At 43.2% G+C, this 15924-nt stretch overlaps 1 protein-coding gene across 1 annotated transcript in view; it reads left to right on the forward strand.

Moving 5' to 3' along the window:
- The window catches only part of mylka (myosin, light chain kinase a), a 57123-nt gene extending 47573 nt beyond the window's left edge, over positions 1-9550 (forward strand). The window contains exons 22-37 of the mRNA XM_030758027.1: positions 930-977; positions 1404-1531; positions 1671-1827; positions 2241-2431; positions 2512-2626; positions 3974-4006; positions 4131-4221; positions 4309-4512; positions 5718-5935; positions 6099-6222; positions 6314-6466; positions 6666-6789; positions 7237-7327; positions 7611-7739; positions 7932-8044; positions 8532-9550. Of these exons, the coding sequence (XP_030613887.1) occupies positions 930-977; positions 1404-1531; positions 1671-1827; positions 2241-2431; positions 2512-2626; positions 3974-4006; positions 4131-4221; positions 4309-4512; positions 5718-5935; positions 6099-6222; positions 6314-6466; positions 6666-6789; positions 7237-7327; positions 7611-7739; positions 7932-8044; positions 8532-8669 (2057 nt within the window). The 3' untranslated portion in view covers positions 8670-9550. The remainder of the gene's footprint in view (positions 1-929; positions 978-1403; positions 1532-1670; positions 1828-2240; positions 2432-2511; positions 2627-3973; positions 4007-4130; positions 4222-4308; positions 4513-5717; positions 5936-6098; positions 6223-6313; positions 6467-6665; positions 6790-7236; positions 7328-7610; positions 7740-7931; positions 8045-8531) is intronic.
- Positions 9551-15924: the final 6374 nt, after the last annotated feature.

Here is a 15924-nt window from a genome sequence, read left to right on the forward strand (position 1 = left end):
TGCTTCATACAGAGCTGCGTGTTTGTGCACATCTTATTAAATCTGTGATTTTTCTGCACAGACTGCAAACGTCTCACTTCAAATCTGTTCTTTAATCATTCCAGTGATGCTGTTTCCACTTCCTGTGGATGTTTGATGCTGTTCTCACTGGTTCAGGTTTAGTTAATAACAGCATGGCTGTGTGTGTGTGTGAGTGTGCGCTTCTGTCTGAGCAGATGTTTTTGGGGGCCTCTGCTGGGGTTAGGGTTAAAGCTGGTGAAGGTTTGAAGTTCAGGAGGTTTTAAAGGTCCCCGTGGAGGTTGTAGAGGTTCTAAAGAAGCTCCTGAGGACCATGAGGAAGGTTCAGCGGTCTTGAAGGAGTGCTGAGACATTTTGCAGAGATACCAGGAGTGTTTTAAAGGATGTTTAGCAGTCTCAGTGAAGTTTGCCGCCCCCTGGTTTCAGAGAACTTTTTGACTTCGTCAGTGTCTGTGGGGGTCACAGAGGTCTTAACGACATTCCAAAGTAGTCCTGGGAGCTGTTGGAGGGTCTTTGGGTTTTTTAAAGGTGTCAGTGGAGGTTTTAATGTTCCTTGTGAGAGTTTAAAGTTCAGCAGTTTCAGAGGCCTTGAAAGGATGTCTGAACATTTGACAGAGCTCTGTAAAAACTTTCAAAGGATATTTAGTTGCTCTTGTTTCATGGGGTCTAAACAGGTTCTGGCCCAGGTCTCGATTTGTGCATTAAAGCATCATTCATCCCTGGAAGGCTGCAGAGGTCTTCAGAAGGTGTCTGAGGACTCTGGACATTTAGAATAGATCTCTGATAGGTTCCCAGTTTGATGCAGTAGGTCTGATTCTGCTTCATCACTGCAGGAACTTCCAGCCTGTGACTGGCTGATGTCAGGTGTGTGATTCAGGTGTCTGACTTCCTGCTGTGTTTGTCTCCATCAGGTGAAGCCCGAATAAAGAAGCCCACTCCAAAGACTCCGCCCAAACAAGGTGAGACATACTGCAGTGTTTGCCTGTCTGCACATGCTGGAAAAAACACCTGAAAGTACAAATGTTTACTAGGCAGGGAGGGCCTGATGGGACAGGTGCATGATGGGAAGTGATTACAGTCAGTCGGTAATTAATAATGAAAAAAGATCGAGTCAAAGAGACGGCAGAAACTTTAAACCTCACAGGAACAACGCTGTGTTAATCTGAGTGTGATGATGATCAATAATCAACAAAAGACAAAAAAAAAAGCAAAGTCAGAAAGTTTAAAGATCTTTTTTTATCAAGTTCATCTAATGCCTGGCAGACAGCAGGGGGCGCTACAGCTCCTGCTGAAACTCACATTTTTCAATCTTATAAAAATAATAAAGGCTCATGCAGAGACGACTTCTTTTTTTCCTGTCATTGATTATTGATATGTGTGCGCAGCTCTTCCTCCTCAGATACTGCAGTTCCCAGAGGACATGAAGATCCTGGCGGGGGAGAAGGTGGAGATCCTCTGCAAATTCTCGGGAGCGCCACCCATCACCTGCACCTGGCTGAAGTTCAGGAAACCGGTGAGACAGCCACACACACACACACACACACACACACACACACACACACACACACACACACTGATGCTGTGGCAGTAGATCACTGAGATCTTAAAGGGTCTTTAAGCCTCCTCCTGTCTCTGTCCGGTCTCTGGTGCAGATCCAGGAGGGTTCAGGTGACATCTCCATCGAGAGCAGCGACAGCAGCAGCAGACTGACCATCAGCAGCGGGCAGCAGGAACACTGCGGCTGCTACACCATCGAGCTGAAGAACAGCTATGGCCTCCGACAGGCCGCCCTCAACCTCACCATCGTCGGTAAGAAACACCTGCAACACGTGCACTTCCTGAAAAAACAAAGAAGCTGCTGCTCAGATTGATCAGCTACAGAAAAATATTCAGTTTTATGCAGATTTTAATTTAAAAACTTTCAGCTCTTCAGGCTCTAAATGTTCTAGTGTTCACACCAAGGTCAGAATCCAGGCTGAGGGCCACAAAGAGATAGATTCAGTTTAATTCTGTCAGTCATATCTGATAGAACATAAAAACAAACTGAGGTAAAAAAAAAAAAAATCAACTAGCAGAGCTGCGAGCTTCAGTTTGAGAGGCAGCAGAGGGTTCCTGTGAGAATCACTGAGACTCTGACAGCTGCCACCAGTCTGTGATCCTGTAGCCTGCAGGACTCTGTGTACCTGGATCACCTGCAGTTATTTGTCCCCTCCCCTCCTCAGATAAACCCGACCCCCCAGCAAAGGTTCCCGCAGCCTCAGACATCCGGCGGTCCAGCCTGACACTGTCGTGGTACGGGCCAACCTACGATGGTGGCAGCGCCGTGCAGTCCTACAACCTGGAGATCTGGGACTCTGTGGAGCAGCAGTGGAAACACCTGGTGTCCTGCAACAGCACCTCCTACAACGTACAGGTGAGTGCTCCCTGGCAGCACAGCCCTGGAGTTGTTAAATGTGTGTTTAAAGGGTCAATAAAGTGTCCATTTGTTTCTAGAACCTTCTCCCAGAGCGGCAGTACAAGTTTCGTGTCCGGGCAGAGAACATCTATGGAGTCGGAGAACCAAGTGCCGAGTCCGAGCCCGTGACTGTGGGACTGGTGGAGGATGATGGTGAGAAAACACGACTTTCTTCTTTGAGCTGTTTTCACTGGTAATGAATTTATAACAGGCTTCATGAAGTCCTGCAAGTTGCAGGGACCATTCTGCACACATCGCAGTAGGGACTGTTTTCTGTCTACCAAACTGCATCTGCCAAACAAATGACCCTGAAGAAGGAAGTGCATCTATCCACAGAGAGAGGCTCGTGGTGGTTAGAAGCATAAAGATCGTCCTCTTCAGCCGAGCTCTTCTTCTTTTGGTTGGTGGATATAGAAAGAAACAGTTCCTACGTGAAACTGTTCTCAGCAGTGGTGTTTGGATGTTTTTATTAAGTCGGGTGTGATTTCTGAAAAGCTTGCTGAGTTTTTCAGATCAGTGTTTGGTGCTTTGAGCTCAAATCAGGAGCCATTTAAGTCCATTATACTGAGGAGGAGGCAGACATCACCACAGCTGAGATAACTGGGCAGCTCACACCAAAACAAACTGGACTACCCAAACACCAGAGGGATGGAGAACCCTCAGAAGAGTGTTCTCTTCATTTGGTTCTGGATGAATGTTTTAAAGGGAGGACAGTGGGCACTGGGAAGCATACTGCTGCTGCTTTGTAGGATTTGGGAACCTCAGATCCATGCCCAGTGGAACCAGACCTGCTGTACCTAATGAATCTTGTAAGGCTGCCTAAATAATATCATTTACTGGGCAAGTGTATGAGTTCTTATATGCTTTGGATATTGGTGGTGTCACTGCAAACCTCCAGACTGTCTGTACAGAGCCCACTTTGTGTTTATTGGATCTCTTTGAGAGATTTTCCAGATGAACTGAGGAAGATGAAGCCTTGTTGCTCTGTATCAGGGAACCATTTATTCCAGGTTCCGTTAACACAGAGTGGCTGCTTGTTCTGGTCTGTGTCAGTGTGAAGTTTGAACCTGTAAATCTTCCTAAAATCAGTTTGTTTCTCCAAGAATTTGGGAATGCTTATAAACTTGCAAACACCATTTATAAAAGTTTCCATTACTAAAAAGAAAATGAGACTAGATGCTGTACTAGACTTTACAAGTTTTCATTGGTTACTTAAAGACTTTAAGATTTCTTGGTTCTAGTCCAGTAGAGTCCTGGTAGTGTTCTTGAACCAGGCTTCATGGCCATGAGCTGCTGAAATGTGATTTCCACTAAGGCAGAAGGGGTGCCAGTTACCTCAGTGAGACACCAGACTGATGTTTCCAATGGAAGACCTGGTCCACTACCATTCCCACCTTTAACTAAACCAGAACCAACTAAACTACATTCAGTTAAACTGCATCTGGATTATTGTGACTGAACTAACTAGACTAACTGAACTAACTCTGCTCTATCTGACAGCAAACCAAGAGGAGGTAGAGGAGGATGATGAAGGTATGACACTTTGACTTCCTGTATACCTACACTGATGTCAGCTGATTATCCTTCACACAACATTCACACATGCTTCAGACCTCCCATACCTGTGACCTCTGACCTCTGTGTGTCTGTGCATCAGACTCAGAGAAAGAGCCAGACTACAGAGATGTGACAATCAGAGCAGATGTGAAGGTGAAGGACCTGTATGATGTGGAGGAGAGGCTGGGAACGTAAGGCTCCACCCACTCTCACTCCCATTTCCGACAATGCACCTTGACCTTTGTAGAAGTTCTCACACTGTTTTGTTTGCTGGGCAGGGGGAAGTTTGGTCAGGTCTTCAAGCTGGTGGAGAAGTCCACAAAGAAGGTTTGGGCCGGAAAGTTCATCAAAGCGTACTCTGCAAAGGAGAAGGAGAACGTCCGGCAGGAGATCGGCATCATGAACAGCCTCCATCACCCCAAACTGGTCCAGTGTGTCGACGCATTCGAGGGAAAGTCTGACATCGTCATGGTGCTCGAGATGTAAGTGATCTTTTACCTATAACTCCTTACATCACTTCAGGTGGCCGTGAAGAACAAGAGATGAGTTCACTGCTGATGGCTGGAAGGGAGTCAGTGGAAGAACTGATACGCAGACAAAAAACCAGGTCTGGAAACAGAATCGAGTCTATTCGTACTCACACGAGATGTTTTTGCTTCAAAAAATAATAATCAGAAAATAATTTTGTGACCAGCTATGAGAGAATTTGAACTCGTATCTGTTGTTGTACTGTCAGCTGGACTCTTCCATGAGGGTTTAATTTACAATAGCCTTCATAATGTCTGTGGTTTAGTTGTGATAATAACGGGAAACGCTCAGTGTTTATTACAGAATATTTCCTCAGATAAACAATCTAAATGAAGGAAAAAGCAAATATCTGCTGACAGGATCCAAACTGATGGAGAGCAGGAAGAGAAGCATTTACCGTCAGCCTGGTTTTGTTTTTTTACCCGTCCTCTCAGATCTGATAACGTTTTCTCAGCAGCTTCATTACTGCGACAACCATCATCACACTGAAAGGAAACAGAAATGGGCCACATCGCAGAAATATGGTTTCTTCTTCGAAGCTTCATGGCTTCTATAACAGCCCACATGGTGGTGCTATTGATACTGTACTGTTAAAGGCTGTAGACAAAATCATAGAACGCTTTTGGACCAAGTGTCGTAACTCTGGACTTTGCAGTTTTTTAAATAAAGATATTTAGTTTACTGTGATTAAAGAGTATAAAACATCAGAGAAATAAATGATGTCAGCAGTTATAAAGTCAGATTTATATAAAATAACAGTAGTTGGAATTAGATGTGGAGGTGCTTTGGGTTTATTTTAACATCAGTGTTGTTCACAGATGTAAAAATAAGGCATTAGAACCTTCCTGTCTGTTTTACAGTTTAAAACATTCAAATGTTCCTTCTGTTGTTCCTATCGCTGCCTGCAGGGGGCAGAATTTCTGCAGTTTCAGCTATAGTACTGTAGAGAGTGCTGTTGCATCAAAATATACTGCCAATGTAGAATTGCATTAATTAAAGGTTTCAAAGGAGCAATGATCGTGTCATCTGCATATAGAAGAATATTGGAAATAAATGTATTTAGTTTAAGTAAAATTCTTGCACTGAGCATTTTATATAACAACATATGTTCTGTTGTAAATTTAACCAAAGAAGACCTCCGTCCTCATTCTGTCTGCAGGATCTCAGGCGGGGAGTTGTTTGAGCGAATCATCGATGAAGACTTTGAGCTGACGGAGAGAGAGGTGATCAAATATATGCTGCAGATTATCGATGGGGTCAACTTCATCCACAAACAGGGCATCGTGCACCTCGACCTCAAGCCAGAAAACATCATGTGCGTCAATAAGACCGGCAGCAAAATCAAACTCATCGACTTCGGCCTCGCTAGACGGCTAGGTAACCCTTCGTTTTCACTAAATACTTGTTCTAGAAGGGACATAGAAGCAAAAAGCTTTTATTTCCTGGGTCCATTTAGTTCTGTTAAACAGGTGTTTAACTGTGAGTGATAGTCCAGCAGATAAGCAGTCCATCTGTAATCAGATGTTTGTTCCTCCCACAGAAAACGCAGGAACTCTGAAGGTTTTATTTGGGACTCCAGAGTTTGTGGCTCCAGAAGTCATCAACTACGAAGCCATCAGTTACCCCACCGACATGTGGAGTATAGGAGTCATCTGTTATATACTGTGAGTGCTGTAACTGCCTGTTGCAAACTGTGTACAGCTTGCTTTGGCCTGGTTTATTTTGGTTCACTTTGTGCTGGGTTTGTCCTCTCAGGCTGAGCGGTCTGTCTCCCTTTATGGGCGATAACGACAACGAAACTCTGTCCAATGTGACCTCGGCCACCTGGGACTTCGAGGACGAAGCCTTCGATGAAATTTCTGACAATGCCAAAGACTTCATCACCAAGCTGCTGAAAAAAGACATGAAGTAAGACAAAGTGTATCATCCTGTTTTCAGTCCCAGTGAAACTGTTTTAGTAAGTAAACTGTGAGCTGAAAAAATTGAGAATTCAGTAGCTGAAAGTCTTATGCAGGAGTAACTGTGCTAGTATAAATAATGATGAAATCAGTGCATCTGTAGCTCATGAGGACACAGAGTATGTGAAGTATCCCTGATCCATCATCAGAGCTCGGCTGACCTGCGCACAGTGTTTTGAACACCCCTGGCTGAAACAGGACACAAACACCATGAAGGCCAAGAAGCTCTCCAAGGAGAGGATGAAGAAGTACATCCTGAGGAGGAAGTGGCAGGTAAACAACAGCAGAGACAGACAGAGGACAAAAAGTCTCCCTGGATAACAAAGACACATTTATTCAATAATCAAACTCAGTAAAGTTCAGCTTGGTAAATAATTCAGATGAAAGCAGACCTGCATAATGTCTCATTCCTTTTTGCTGTGTAGGGTTGAGGGTTGTTCTCAGACACGGAGATCCTGATCCTTCAGGATCAGTGAGTCAGATTTAGCACTGTGGAAGTGCAGAGGTCTCCACCCACATCAGAGTCCTTCCATTTTCCACCTGTTGCTTTTTTTCTAACCAAAATATTACCAAGTAGCTGTTTTCATTTATTTCACTGGTTGTTGGACTGATATCAGCCGACCTCAGTCACTGCATCTGTCCTCATATTTAAGAAATGCAGGATTGGAATGTATAAACAGTTGTGACCCCTGTGACCCTTCTTCTTCTTCTTCTTGTTAGAAAACAGGTCACGCTGTTCGAGCCATTGGCAGACTGTCATCCATGGCCATGATGGCTGGAGTCAGCGCCAAGAAGGGCTCCCCCACTGAAGGTAGAAAGGCCAGAAAGCAGCATAAGCTCTGTTTTAGTTATTGACAGCCTGTCCGTGGTTACACAGGCCTGCTGATGTCTGCTGTGGGAAAGCTGGTCTCAGCAGCAGAGACCTTCAGGCTGAGGTTCCTGCTCTTCTGTAACATTTATGGATCAGCTGTTTGATGTCTCTGTGTGTGTGTGTGTGTGTGTGTGTGTGTGTGTGTGTGTGTGTGTGTGTGTGTGTGTGTGTGTGTGTGTGTGTGTGTGTGTGTGTGTGTGTGTGTGTGTGTGTGTGTTTTCAGAGGATAACCAGTTCCTGGAGTGTTTAGAGTACGAGCAGAAGACGGAGTGTAAGCCGAGCTTCAGCACTGTCATCAAAGACGTGGAGGTGGTGGAGGGCAGCGCTGCCCGCTTTGACTGCAAGATAGAGGGTATGTGAGATCAATATTTATACCCCAACAAGCTCATGAAAAGACTGATGAGTCAGTTTAACATCAATATTAATCCCTCTTCTTGTAAAAACTGAATAACATTGTGGAGAGTAACAAGAAGAAAATGTGCTGCTGAAACAGGAAAAATAAGATGTAGATTTTAATAAAGAAACAAACGGTTGCTGGCTTCAGGTTATCCTGACCCTGAGGTGGTGTGGTACAAAGATGACCAGCCCATCAAAGAGACCCGACACTTCCAGATCGACTACGACGAGGACGGAAACTGCAGTCTAGTCATTTCAGAGGTCAGAGGTCTGAATTTTAAGCTGCCTTTAAATTTCAGTCTAAGTGGGACTGATTTGAAGGTAGCCAAGTACAGAAACCGTGATTTTGTGCATATGAAGTGTCATGGACTGTCATTATTATATTTCATTATTACAAGATTTTTGATGCATAAATAATTAAATCATCTGCATATAGACTAATATTGAAAATTAAAGTATTTCTATCTGTTCTACATTTCCCAGCATTAAAACTTTGAACTGTCTCTGCTTATAGAATACAGCACAGTAAAAAAACATACTGACATCAGTTTACAATGTAATAAATTCAGGATTTTAATGTATAAACGATGATGTCATCTGCATATTGATGAATCACAATATTCTCGCTTTCTTTTTATTTGTCATGTAAATTATTTTAGAGGACAGATTTATCACCAAGTTCAATCTGATATTTTATCATTTATTATAAAGATAATGTATGAGTCACAGTTCTGGTACAAATCTGCAGGTGTCAGGAGATGATGATGCCAAGTACACAGTGAAGGCTGTTAACAGTCTGGGGGAGGCGACCTGCACTGCTGAGCTGTTAGTGGAGGTGATGGCTGGAGAGGAGGAGGAAGAGGAAGAAGAAGAGGAGGAAGAGTAAAGGAGAGACTGGACTCCCACAGGAAGAGGAGGAGGCGACATTGGGCAATAATCTGTCTTCCTCAACCTATCAGACCTGAGCAGGAAAAATTACCCACAGATAATAAGTAGTGATTGGAGGAGCAGGTGGGGAGAGTTTGCCACACCTGTCCTCACCTTCAGAAGCAGTTTTCCACTCTGATTTAAGGGCTTTTAGCACTTGTGTTTGAAGCGCTGTGCTAGTGCAAAGCTGCAGCCAGGTTAGAAAAATTTTTGTTGTATGTTTCATAAACTGATCAGTGGTGATCTTTAAATTTTTGGAGCCTCCCAGGATCATATTTATTCCAAAATCTGAAAAAAAGAATGAATAAGATGTGATTTAATGTCCTGGTCTGAGCGTTAAAGATATTTAATGATGAATAACCAGCGTGTATTACTTATGTCAGATTACATATTTTCCTGGGGCTAAAGTCAGGATGTTAAATCTGTGTGGATGTGACTTATTGATCCATTTGGGGAAAAATCTGCACCATAATAATACTTTTTATTAAACACTCACAATGTTGATGTTTTACACCCAAAAGTCTTTAATCTTTTTCAAACTGCCCCCTTCAGCCTTGCACCATACACTGGGTTAAAGCCACCTTCAAACCTGCTGAACAGAAGCTCCGCCCCCTCAGCTTACCTACTTTGCATACGTAGGTTTCAACTTTAATTCATTGGTCATTCTAGAAGAAACAAAACTGCTGCGATTTTCTGCCCAGTTTTCAAAATTATTTAAACTCACTGCTGGATTTTTTTTTTTAACCACTAATTGTGCTGTTGAACACACACACACACACACACACACACACACACACACACACACACACACACACACACACACACACAGATTTATGATGGCTGAAACAAACACCTGAAAGTTGTTTTTATCTGAGAACATCAGTGACTGTGTTCACTGGAAAACTCTGCAGATGTTAATATTTAACAGCATAAACTCTGTGGTGTGTTTGATAAATAATATCTGAGAATCTAGGCAGAAAATCTCAGGATTGTGCTTCATTGAAGAGGGTTCAGTCCCAATTATAAACATGCTTATGCTGTATGACCTTACGCTTCCAGAGCTCCTTTTGAAAAGTCTCATGGGAGATGTAGTTCCTGCAGCCGAAGTCAGTCATGAGAGCGTCCTGTATGTGAGACCCACTGTGGGAGTCCAAGTGAGGAAGGCAGAGGTGAGCCAAATACTCACAGAGCTGGGTCACAGTGAAGTGACTTACTGTGAATCAAAGCTCCTGGTAGACGACGACTCGAGTCAGGAAGTAATTTATCGTGTTAGTGCTGAAGCTAACGTGGCCAAAACGACCAGAATGGGTATTAAAGAGGACCTGTCCTGCTTTTCCTTCCACGCTGGCTTCATGCTAGATGAGACACGCATGTACAAACACATCGTGCTTTTTCTGCTGTCTCACTGAGCTAACATCATCTCATCACTCATTTCTTTACACAGCTGCCCTCTACAGGCAAACAGCTCAGCTCACAGGCACTGAGTGCTGCCCCTCTGCAGGCTTCCAGAAATCAGCCAGTCAGAACAAAATGGGCTATTTGGTAGGGGGGGCTTTAAAGAGACAGCACATGAAACAAGAGAGATGCCGGTCTAAATTTTGTTGAATAACAACAGTAAAGACTTTTCTGTCCTGTTCTCCATCCATTTTCTTCTGGGCAGCAATCTAAGCAGAGAAGCTCAGACCTCCCTCTCCCCAGCCACCTCCTCCAGCTCATCCAGGAGGAGACAGAGGTGTTCTCAGGCCAGAGATATAATCGCTCCAGCGTGTCCTGGGTCTGCTCCGGGGCCTCCTCCTGGTAGGAGCTTGGAACACCTCACCCAAGAGGTGCCCAGGAGGCATCCTAGTCAAATGCCTGAACCACCTCAACTGGCTCCTTTCAATGTGGAGGAGCAGCGGCTCTACTCTGAGCCCCTCCTGAATGACTGCACTCCTCACCCTATCTCTAAGGGAGAGGCCAGCCACCCTTCAGAGGAAGCTCATTTCTGCTGCTTGTAGTTGCGATCTTATTCTTTCGGTCACTACCCAAAGCTCGTAACCACAGGTGAGGGTGGGGATGTAGACTGGCTGGTAAATCGAGAGCTTTGCTTTCACAGCAGACTCCGCTCCGATCCATCTGTCGATCTCCCGCTCCCTTCTCCCGTCACTCGTGAACATGACCCCGAGGTACTTGAACTCCTCCACCTCCAATAACTCGTCCCTGAGCCGGAGTGAGGACCATGGCCTCAGACTCAGAGTCTGTTCAGTTGTGAGGGGCTGCACCACGAAGATAAAGAGAGATTATTATGAACTGTGAATCATGCATACAAAGCAGGAAACGAGCAGAATAAGTCCGCTTTAGTATTTGACAGAATCCTTAGATTATTTTTTATTCTTAGAGGTCAGCACAGGTCACCCCCCAGAGGGTTTCTGGGTATTGAAGTCCTTCAGTTGTGTCACCAGACGCCTTAACACTGATGTGTGCAGCTCTGTGAATATGAGGCTGACGATGTGTCCGAGGCGCTGAGGCGTTCAGCGGAGAAACACTCGACTCCTTTCTTCTGTTTGAGCACTTTTCTTTCTTTCTTTTCTATTTGTGACAGCAGGTTTCAACAGGGAAACACCCGGGGGCTAAAATCCACTCCGCCTTACGCTGTGAGCCTTAAAGCATCACTTTGAGCAGCAGTCAGTGATTTTTGTGTTAGTTTTTTTAATCTGTCTGACACACTGAGGGACCGTGAAACTGCTGCGAGCTCCACACAGTCCACAGCGAGCTGACAAACGAAGGGACGATGTCTGAGGATCGTGGTTTCTGTATCCTACACCATAAAATCTTTCTTCACTGCATTCACCTCAAATTAAAATGACATTTTGTCTCACAGCTTCAAGAGAAGATCAAAATAATCTGGCTGGTATCTTTAAAATTACAATCAAAGATTTGTTTCTCTTATTGCTAAAGACGTGATCAGAATTACACTCTGACTTTATCCTGTAAATAAAATATATTTCATATTTTGACTGAATGCAGGGTCTTAAATTATTTAACAGTCACACGATACAGCTCTAAACATTGTGAGCTCAGTCAAAATAATAAAAATAATATAAATATTCCTGGAAATATTCGGTTTCCATCTGCAAACAGTGCTGTTTTCAGACGAGTCTACATCATGGGCGGCTTTAAAGATGGAAATATGTTTTCAGAGATCACAGACACCTTTGAGCGCTTCTCTGTGAGGACTCGAAGCTTCATCTTCTGTCGTGTCAGCAGACGAAGGTCGAGCACGGAGAGGTCTGATGTCGGTCCCTCGGTGTGTCGGCCGCCGAGTTCAGGTGTCGGAGTCGTGACCTTTTGTTGCACATTCCAGCTTTTTGCTCGCGCTCGAATCGGCTTCTTTAAAGCTTTGCGGCCTCATTCGGCTTCAGCCTGAAACCAAAGAAACTCACCGTGTGTTTGTGTGTGATCATCTGCTTTTTGTCTCGATGATGTTTGACCTGCCGAGCCCGTTTGTGTGTTTGTTTTCAGAATGTTTTATTTTTAGATTATTTAATGCACAGATTTATAATGATTATCTTTGGAGCATCTGTCTTCTTGAAGGTGTCGCCAGCACTTAATGTTGTTCACAGTTATTAAACCCAGACCAGCAGTGGACTCACTCTTAGCCCGACGGTTTTTGTATTAGATGTATGTAGATTATATTTCTCTAATTTTTATAAATATATATGGTTTGATGAGCTGCAGATGACATGTATGAGAACACTACAACTGTAGTTACTCACAGATACCAAATAAATTTTTATCACAGAACCAAAGTGTTGCTGTTTGAAGTCTGCATTAAATACATGAACCGTTTATCTACAGGTCTGTAAATTCAACAAACAAATATTAAACTAAAACTTCCAGATTTTTATTCAATAGAACAAAATATGTAGAAAATTAATAGTTATTTCTGACTGTGCTAAAAATACAATTTATTATTCTAAAGCCATTTCTAATAATATGATCTACCACTTACACAATACTGAGAGAAAGCCCCCCCCATTTATTAGTTGGGGGTGGGGGGCTATCCAAACCTACCTGCCCTGTAGGCAGCCTCACTGCCACACTCAGGCCTGATCACAGCAGACCTGCTGAATGAAGAAGTCCCTTAAACAGAAGCTGTTTGACAAAGTGAAGCTGAAAGTTCTCAGAAACACATCATCCACGATCTGAAGAAGCAGCTGAAGAACAAAGTCACGACATCTATCAGTCTGAAAGGGTTACAGAGCCATTTCTGAGGCTTTGGAACTCCAGAGAACCACGGTGGGAGCCGTTATCCACACATGGAAAAAAAACTGGAACAGTGGGAACCTTCCCACGAGCGGCCGGCTACCAAAATTCCTCCAAGAGCATCGAGGACTCATCCAGGAGGTCTCAGAAGAACCCAGAACAACATCTAAAGAAGTGCAGGCCTCACTTGGCTCAGCTAAGGTCAGAGTTCATGATTCAACAATGAGAAAGAAACTGGGCAAAAATGGGGAGAACTCCAAGGAGAAAACCACTGCTGACCAACATGAACACAAAGGCTCATCTCACATCTGGATGATCCCCGAGACTTCTGGGAAAATATTCTGTGGACCGACGAGACAGAAGCTGAACTTTCTGAAAGGTTTGAGTCCAGTTACATCTGCAGAAACTAACACAGGGTTTCATAAAGAACACCAACAGTCAGACGTGGTGGCAGTGTGATGGTCTGGGGCTGATTTGCTGCTTCAGGAACGGCCTGCTGTAATTGATGGAACCATGAATTCTGCCCTCTACCAGAAGTCCTGAAGGAGAACGTCCACCCATCATGTTGGGCCATGAAGCTCACTTGAGTTATGCAGCAGGACAATGATCAGAAACACAGCAGCAGGTCCACCTCTGAGTGGCTCAGAAAACCAAACTGAAGTTTTTCGAGCGGCCAAATCAAATTCTTAAATCAGACTGAGATGATTTGACCTTAAACGGGCCGTTCATGCTGGAAAACCCTGCAATGTGGTTGAATTCAAACAATCCTGCAAAGCAGAGTGGGCCAAAGTTCCTCCACCATGATGCAAAACACTCACTGACAGGTATCACCAACACCTGATTTCAGTTCTTTCTGCCAAGGGTGAAACAACCAGGTATTAGGTTTAGGGGGCAGTTACTTTTTCACACAGGGCAGGTAGGTTTGGAGTTTGTTCATATTTATTTAGAAAAATCAGGAAGGAGGCAGAAACTTTTTCACAGCACTGCACACGACATGCAGTCCTGTGAAAAACTAAGTACACCCTTACTGCTTTCATAGGATTTAAGAGGGTAAGTAGCAAGAGAGCAAGTGTTTCAATATTTGAGTTTTATGGCAGCATCCTCTACTGGTGAATAACAGCATGCCAACCCCCCCCACCACCACCACAACTCTTGTCTGGGACTGTTTTCTGGACTGTCTCAGTCCTTAACAAGGTCTTTAATTTCAAGAGCTACTAAAGAGGAAAACATATTTCCTCTGCATCCAAATTCAAGACAGTCCACATGTAAAAACTTTGATAATCTTAATCATAATAGAGGCTGCCAGGATGATGATACCCTCCAGTCCAGAATGTGCACAAAGGTTTGGGCCAACCTAAAACCAAACAGTCCCTGCAGTAGAAACTGGCCTGAACCCAGACCCAGTCTGTCTGCAGTCAGCTTCAGCTCAGAGCAGCGTTTCCTTTGATGGTGGTAGATTGATGATGACCACAGATGAAGATGTAGTTGAGGCTGCTGAGGATGAATGCAGGTTTGTTTCTGTGCTGTTCATTAATGAGCTTTTAAGAGCAGAACTTGAGATGAAAATGACAAAGATATTCAGTTTCATTTGGTTTACAAATGTTGAACAAATGTTGGTTTAACACAAAGTTCTGAATGAGGCCCTTTTTTAAATGTTCATGCAGTAAGATTGAATTAAAAGAGGACCTAGAACTGAGGCACTCCAAACCTCACTGCACACCACAATAAAAGTGCTGTTTTTGGCTGCCTCAGTTATGTGTTATTATAATTTCTCACTAAACATATTGTTGTTATAGTGAACAGAAAACTAAAACTGTGGAAGATAGAACATTTTACTTACTAAAGTGGAAAAACTAGGAAAATAAAAACTGACTGAAACAATATTGTAAACTTAGAAAACTAAATGTCAGGTTCAGACACAGACCAGCTTTGGATCATCTGTTTAAGACTGGGACATACATGTGACTGTATATACGCTTAATAAAAAAATACACCGAACTTACTCTGAAACCAATTTAAGCTGAACCGATGCTGAACATTTTAAACAAAAACTAAACTGAAATTAAGACAAAAATATATAAAATTTAACATTAAAAATATGTGAAACACATTCAGCAAAAAAACCTTTTGATGCCAAACTGACAGCTCGAGTTTAAACTACGAAAGACTGATGTGTGTGTGTGTGTGTGTGTGTGTGTGTGTGTGTGTGTGTGTGTGTGTGTGTGTGTGTGTGTGTGTGTGTTTTGGCTGCTGGTCAGTGTTTGTCACAGTTAATGAGCTCACCTGAGAGCAGCTCATTAATGGTCTCTCATTAGGAGCAGCAGCTCGTTAGTCCGTCCTCTCAGGACAAACTCCAGCACAAACACTGTTACATCATCACCTGCTGTTTATCAGCTCTTTGACCTCTGACCTTCAGTCTCCTGGGCTCACAGGTACACATGCTGAATCCAATCACACCAAATACAGCAGTATTTCTTCATCTAATGCTTCACAGGTGCTGGTCATAAAATTAGGATATCATGAAAAAGTTGATTTATTTCAGTAAATCCATTCAAAAAGTCAAACTTGTATATTATATTCATTCATTACACACAGACTGATATATTTCAAATGTTTCTTTTAATTTTGATGATTATAACTGACAACTAATGAAAACCCCAAATTCAGTTGCTTACCTGGGCTCTCAGAACACCTGAGCAGTGCCACAGACTGATCGACTTCATGCCACGCTGCATTGCTGCAGTAATCCAGGCCAAAGGAGCCCCAACTAAGTACTGAGTGCAGTACATGCTCATACTTTTCAGTTGGCCAACATTTCTAAAAATCCTTTTTTTGTATTGGTTTTAAGTAATATTCTAATTTTCTGAGATACTGAATTTGGGGTTTTCATTAGTTGTCAGTTATAATCATCAAAATTAAAAGAAACATTTGAAATATATCAGTCTGTGTGTAATGAATGAATATAATAT

The sequence above is a fragment of the Archocentrus centrarchus genome, chromosome 21, assembly GCF_007364275.1.
Source record: "Archocentrus centrarchus isolate MPI-CPG fArcCen1 chromosome 21, fArcCen1, whole genome shotgun sequence".
In the NCBI taxonomy this organism is placed as follows: domain Eukaryota; kingdom Metazoa; phylum Chordata; class Actinopteri; order Cichliformes; family Cichlidae; genus Archocentrus; species Archocentrus centrarchus.